The 7,541-nt window shown below is 42.5% G+C and overlaps 1 protein-coding gene across 1 annotated transcript in view; it reads right to left on the reverse strand.

The window, feature by feature from the left end:
* Positions 1–1,143: 1,143 nt before the first annotated feature.
* LOC102824721 (chromosome unknown open reading frame, human C9orf156) overlaps positions 1,144–7,541 on the reverse strand; it is a 14,293-nt gene continuing 7,895 nt past the window's right edge. The window contains exons 3-5 of the mRNA XM_006863142.1: positions 5,046–5,203; positions 3,092–3,739; positions 1,144–1,391 (exon numbers count right to left, since the gene is read on the reverse strand). Of these exons, the coding sequence (XP_006863204.1) occupies positions 1,144–1,391; positions 3,092–3,739; positions 5,046–5,203 (1,054 nt within the window). The remainder of the gene's footprint in view (positions 1,392–3,091; positions 3,740–5,045; positions 5,204–7,541) is intronic.

The raw sequence follows: 7,541 nt of genomic DNA on the forward strand, positions 1-7,541 counted from the left end.
GAATCCTCCTTAGAAGCTAGGATGGCAAGACACACATACTTTAGACGTGTTACCAGGAGGGACCAGTCCCTGGAAAAGGATATTATGCTTTGTAAAATAAGGTCAGAAAAAAAGAGGCAGACCCCCCAACAAGATGGACAGACACAATGGCTGCAACAGTGGGCTCAATCATAACAATTGTGAGGACAGTACAGGACCACACAGTATTTCGTTCTATCGTGCAAAGGGTTACTGTAAGTAGGAGTCAACTTGACGGCATCAAACAAAAACAATATATAAAAAAATGTTGCTGTTAAGAGCTATTGAGTCAGTTCCAACAACTCATAGTGATCCTGTATAGGGTTTCTGAGGAGCAGCTGATAAGTTTGAACTGCCAGCCTTGAAGTTCAAACAGACCTTGTGGTCCAGTGTTTATATCCTACAGCACCAGGTGCCGTAGGATATAAGCACTGGCTGCTAACTATAAGGTCAGCAATTCAAATTTACCAGCTGCTCCTTGGAAACCCTGTACAGGGTTGTTTTGAGTTGAAACAACTAGATGGCACTTAACAACAACAAATACATACTTTTATATGAATATATGTTGCTGCTGTTAAGTGCCATGAAATCAGTTCCAACCCATAGCGACCCTGTATAGTTTCCGAGGAGCAGCTGGTAAGCTTGAACCACCAACCTTGTGGTTCAAAGTGACTTTGCAGTCCAGTATTAACCCACTGTGGCACTGTGGGTTAATTTGCTGGACTGCAAAGTCATCACAACTCAGAAAGACGTCAGACTTTTCCAAACATGAAAACCAACATGAATTGCTGAATGATCCTTTTAGCTTCAAATTCCCTATTACAGTCTCTTTGCCTAATCTCATCCAGTCCCGAGAACAATGAGCTTCTTTCAGAACTCAATGAGACAGCATCACCTTTCAAATTTTTTAATGAACAGGCCAAAAAGCATAAGGCAGTTGCTCTAAAATTTCAATCTCTGATAAGTTTATTAAAACACATTTTAAAAACATTTTGCACAGCCCAAAGCAACCAAAGCAGTGAGACCACCAAGTGTTGCTTCCTTCTGTAAAGAAGACACATTAGCTTATATAGAAAATCCAAAAATTGCACCTAAAGATCAATTTAAAGATGGAATGGAGACTCCTTACGATCCTAGAGACACCAATGACTCCACAGGGTCAGTCTTCTGAACAGGCCCAGAAGCAGGCTGGATCCTTAGGACTTCTGCAAAACCATCCCCAAACCAGCAAGTGATGTGCACTGTGTCGACAGTAAAGTAGAAAAGACGGTCTTGGCAGAGCTTTCGTCGGTACACAGACCGAGGATCGGCTGACAGCACGGCCTCGATGGCATGCTTCGCTTCTTCTGCTGACTGAAAATATTTAAATGCATCTGCCAAGAGAAGAACAACACACTCTAACTCTCAAAATCGTGCAGGTAGATTCTCATTACTATGGACTTCAGAATACAGAATTCAGTTGGTTCCTAGAACACTACTTGAAAGGAACATGGTTTGGAAATTTACTTAGTCGTTATTGTGGAAGTCACTCTGGGCAACAATCTGACCTCTAGAGAGGCCCTGCTCACCAGGGACCTCAAGTTCCTTTCCCAAAGTAATGCACCAGCCCTTATAATGGCCTTGAAACCCCATATGACTGTACCTCCCCTTCCCCACAGGCTCTCTGCCCTCAGCTCGTTCCTCACTCGGCTCCAGCCACATGAGTCCTGAGGTCCCCCACACACTCCCACCTTGGCACGGTGCAATGCCTGTCCACCTGGCTGGCCTGGCTCCCCCTGGGCACGTACATGGCTCACTCCTTCACTTCTTTTGGCCTTTTCCCAAAGGTATCTTCTCTACTCCAGCCACTCTGCTTAAATCGCACCCCATCACCCAACACCCCTTCCCCTGTTCCATTCTTTTTAAATGTTGTCTATAGTCCCCATCACCTTTTAACATTATGTACACATCACTACTTAATTATTATGTGAGTTCCACATGGGAAGGGTTGTCTGGTTTATTTGTTCACGGGCATATGTATCCTAAGGGTCTAAAACAGTGTCTGGTGCCCAGCAGAAGCTGAGGAAACAATTACAGAATCAATCAGATCAATCAATAAATTCCCTTCTTTGCCTGACTATATTGGTTCCTTATCAAGTTGTAACACAAAGAATAGCTTTCTACCTATTTTGAATTTGACATCTCCTCCTTGGCAACTGGCTACTTCTTACTGTTAACTCTGTACCCACCACCTCTTAACAACCCTTCCTTCATCCAAGATTGCTGCTTGAATCTGCTGTGGACTGGGGAAAGCAGGTAACAGCATTTGTTAGGAACCACGTGTCAAACGAACAGGCTCCAAGTCAGGGCCCATGACCTCTCTTCTGCAGTCAAGTGCACATCTCCAGTCCTGGTGAGGGGTGGGGGGTGGGGGGGAATACTGTGCTCAGAGCCTCTTTCTCTTACCCATGGAATCCTCTCCACTACAAGGCTGAAGTATCCACCACCCGAGCATTAGAATAAAACAGATGTTTCTCTAGTTAGTTAGCGTATCGAACAAGCACAATTTGGCTTCTGAACTCTACTTGTCTGCAAACTCCCGGAACCACCGTAGTCAGCAGATGAGCCCCAAATAATGGGTTACCTCCCGAGGCTGCAGCCCTTCTCTGCACTCCACCGAGTGTCTGGAACTAACTGCTCAGCGAACCACTACTGAATGAAACCCTTCTGATGACAGCCCCACCCAGATATTACTCTACTCGCCTGTATCTCTTTTCAAGGAGCTCTAGTAGCATAGTAGTTACAAGTTGGCCTGCTAATCTCAAGGTCAGCAGTTCGAAACTATTAGTCTTTCTGCGGGAAAAAGATGAAGCTTTCCTCTCCCTTAAAGATTTACAGCCTCAGAAACCTGTGCAGGGTCGCTAAGAGTTAAACCAACTCCACGGCACATAACCATCCCCACAACATTTTTCCTCAGCAGCCATACCGACAGGTACTCCACCTAACTGCCCTCAGAGACAGAAAACATGGCTCCATCTCACAGAAAAGGCTCATCCTTCCTTCAGAAATAGAACCCGGAAGGCTCGTAGCTCACCTGGACTGAGGTGCCCGAGGTCCATCTGAGCGTGCGGAGTGAACCTAACATGTAACGAGGTCACAGGCGCGGCTCTGACCCAGGTGGGCACCGCACTGTGGCAGGCTGCAGCAGCAACACTGGAATGGTACTGAGGGGTCCCAGACTGTGCCTCTGCCCTGTGGTCCTGCAGGATCACTGCCTCTTGCCTTCTTCTTGGCTTCTTATCTCTGCTTTTCTCAGAAGAGCTCTCCTCCAGGTGACAGGAGACAACGGGTGCTTTTGCTACACTCGAACTCTGATCACTTCTTGATTCCAAACCCAAACCTGCTGCAATCTCCTTGGGCTTAGGCCAGTTTCGAATTTTTGCTTTGTCATCCTGTTCCATGGGTTTTTCAGAAGTTCTCTCTTCGGGACACTGAAGTTTCTCTCTAGTGCCCTTATACGGCTGTGGTTCAATGCACCCTGGCAGCGATTGCTGGTCATAATTATCAGTCATGCCACTGGACTGAAACTCACTTTTTGGTTTATGTTTGTTATCTTGTGAATTACAGTCTCCTAAGGACTCCATCAAGTTCTGAGGCGAGTCATAGTCAGCTATGTAGGGTTTTATGTCCAGTACAGGGGTCCCATGTATCATGTCAATTCCAGAGAGGTAGAGAGCTCCACCTATTATGGGGGGGGAAATCCTCTTAAAAACAGTCATTACAGAATGAATAAACATTAACACAACTGAAATGAAAACACGAAGAAAACCCACAAACAAAATGAACTCAGCGCAGAAAATTATGTGGAACCAAGACACCCGCAGCACCACAAAAAACACACACAGCACAATGACAGCAATGAATTCATACCTGCTGGTAATTACACAGAATATAAATGGGTTAAATGCACCAGTCAAGAGAGAGAGCAGAATGGATAAGCAAACAGGATCCTTCAACAGGCTGTTTACAAGAGATACATCCAAAAGATGGAGAAGTCTAAATGCCTGTCAGCAGAATGGTCAAACTAACTTTAGCCACATAACACTGAAGAGTAACAATGAATCTGAGAAACACCTCACAACATAGATGAAGCTGGAGGACATCAGATGCTGAGTGAAATTAGTCAATCACAAAAGGATAAGTATGGTATGAGACCAATGTTGTAGAGTTAAGTTTTTTTGATAAAAGAAATATCTATGATGGTTTACAGGGAGGAGGGGGATTACTGATATTAACACAGGTGACAGGGCAGGCAGTATAGAGCAAAAGGCTAGCAGAGGAAAGATGAAGGTAGTGGGAGACACAGGTAGTGGGAGTGCAAGAGTTAAAGTGAATAGAGGCAAATAACTGTTGTGTGTTGGTACATGGAGGGGATCACAGTCACGGTAATGAAGCAAAGTATATGTTCAGCTGAATATAAAACCGATGGTCTGCTCTGTAATCCTTCACTCAATTCACAAGTTAAAAAAACAACAAGAAAATCAACAATGGAGAACATTACAAACAATGAATGAATATAACTATACCTAAAAATCCTCTTTCTGATATTGTCTGCTTATGCCTTAGTAAGCTTACCTACACAATGTTCTTATACAATGGTTTCTCTACACCTGGTAATAATAACATGTGCTTCCCTTCTGCCTGGAAACCCATCCTCATCACTCCCTGTCAAACTCCCATGTATTCTTCCAGGTCCTCAAGGCATGACCAAGCTTTCCTACAGGTTCCTACAGAGAAGCCTGTACACAAATCTCTACGAGAGCACTGTTACATGATACAGAAACAACCTGCTTCAAGAGGCTCTGGCTCGACTCAGTGAGCACTGGGTGGGGTCAACTTGTTACTGAGTGCTCATTTTTAAACTCTTATTAATATCTTACCAGTTATTTTTAAATAGCTCTTGATATACATGATGACATAAATAAATCACGATATGGTAAAAGTTTTTCTGGGTAAGGGAAACCAAGCTAAAAGCAGGCTGAGATTACCTTCTACTTTTTCCAGTTTGGCCAGGGTCAGTCCAATGGCATTTGGGCGATGAGGGCTCCTTGTGGAGAAAATGCCAGTTTTTGCACCATTCAGCCGAGGAGGCTGCACTTTTGCCTTACAGCTCAAACGACCATTTTTGTGAAAAACAAACAAAATCCTATTAGAAAGAAACCAAACCACCAGGTAAGAAAAGAGCATAATTATTTTATTCAAAAAGAAAATAATATTTTATTAATATGAAGGGGACTTCAAAAAGTTAATAGAAATATCTCGTTTTCTTTTAATTCCACTTTTCCATGAGCTTTTTGAAGCCCCCTCTTACTTGGGGGGAACACTTTAACCTCCCAAAGTTAAACAGAAAGAATGATCCTAACAGAGAGGTAATCCATGATACACTATTTAAAGTAAAGAAAATATATTCCAATTTTTGAAAATAATATCCAAACTAATGTGCCTATCTATACTTCTATGTGCATTTTTTAAAGGCGAAAAAAAAAAGAAAAGGTCTGGCAGGATATACATCAAGCTGGTAAAAGTGCTAATTTCTTACACAGATGGGACTGCAACCATGTAATGAAGCAAATTGTATTATGATGATTTGCTTTCTAAACCTTCACTCAATTCACAATAAAAAACTGAGAGAAAAAAAAAAAAGAGTGATCATCTCTGCAGAGTGTGGGGGTCGAGGGAGGGCGAGGGACGAGAAAACACGAGAGGAGGACAACCTCTCTCTCTACTTCAGATTCCGTTTTGAGTAACAGCAATTCTTTTTTTTTTTTCCATGAATATTTATTTTGTTTAAATGTTGTTATCTTATATATCAAGAATGGACGATTTGCAATAAGAAGCAACTGTTCCAGACTAAGAAATGGTTTTTTACATGGGCAAGCCAAATCCAAACCCTTGGAACTTTTATTAATTTCTCACTGCTTTATGTTCAGTTCCTTAAAGCTAGGGCACTAATCAGCACTGTTGGTCACTTTCCATTACCAAAATGTTTCATTGCAATAGAATTGATAAGTTTTCATCATTACAGCAAACACTGTCATTTAACGGAAGTGTATGTCAGAATATTTTTTTTTTTTTTAATGTTTTATTGTGAATTATGTGATAGTTTACATGGGAGAACATTAATTTTACATTCATTCTATCGTATATCGTCTCATTGCCATGGTTACAATCCCCTCCATGCAATCCTTCCCCCGTACCCCCCAGGTCTTCAGCATGTGTGCTCTCCCTTTCTGGATCTAAAGTCTCCAGCTGCTCCATCATTCCATGTCATCATCTCTGGCTCCATTTCAGGCATCACTGCTTCTCTGGGTAGGGTCCCGCTCTCTGATCTTCTCCCTTGATGGTCCTAGGGACCTCCGCTCCTAGACTGAAGAGTTAATCACTCCCCTCCTTGCTATAAAAATGTCCACCCTTACATTTCCAACCCTCACAGTCAGTCCTGATAACAATTATTCACTATTGTATCACAAGAGACCCGTCTGCATTTCATTTCATCAGCCCTGCCTAGTCAGATTGAATACTATTCACTGGAGATTCTACCTTCCTCCATGTCCTCTGAATCTAGGTTCCCTCTTGTAAGCCAGTCACTTCTTGCCTTTGTAGTCCCCCGCCCCCCATTTTGGGTAGCCAATATCCAAGTTGCCCATCTCTGTCTACTCTGTGTGTGGAGGGGGTGGGAATGATTCTTGCTGTAAGGACTTGTTCCCTCTTTTGAGCTACTGCTTCCATAGGTGTAGGTCAAGTTCATCAAATTGTATGAGAATACTTTTTTTTTTTTCCTCTTCTTTTTACTTCTGGTTGAACTCTGATCATCCAGTCACTGAAGCCAGGATAAGTGGGTATTATCTGCAAGTGTGGGTGTTCTTATGCATATGCCCTCTCTTCTTATCAGCTGGACGTTTCACTATCCACTCTAGTCCTCTGTGGCTATGTCATTGACTCAGGGGCCCAAGAGTCCCCAGGTCTCAGCAACTCTTTTTTAAACAATCCAACCAAGATCATACAAACTAGGTCACAACACTCATGTTCTTTCTACTCTACTCATGTCTCTGAATTAACGTGAAAGACAAAGAAAACTATTTCAAAATATACAATTTCTGGTCTTGACCAATAAACGTAGACCAATTCAGCCTGTTGACAAACTGAAGTAAGGAAGAGTGGAGAGAGTTTGGTTTTCATTAAAAAACAAAATCCAAAATAACCCAGTGCCATTGAGTTGATTCTGACTCAGAGAGATCTTATAGGACACAGCAGAATTGCCTGACAGGGTTTCCAAGTCTGTAAATCTTAACTGAGCAGATTGCCACATCTTTCCTCTCAGACCAGCTGGTGGGTTCACATTGTGACCTTTCAGTTAGTAGTCCACTGCTTTAACAACCATGTTATAACATTTTATTAAAAGTACCTAGATTTCCCTCACATGATCCAAGAGTAAATACATAAAGGTTTACAAAACAGACTAAATGCTTTAGAGAAAGGAAGAT

Source organism: Chrysochloris asiatica, unplaced genomic scaffold, assembly GCF_000296735.1.
Source record: "Chrysochloris asiatica unplaced genomic scaffold, ChrAsi1.0 scaffold00053, whole genome shotgun sequence".
Taxonomy (NCBI): Eukaryota; Metazoa; Chordata; class Mammalia; order Afrosoricida; family Chrysochloridae; genus Chrysochloris; species Chrysochloris asiatica.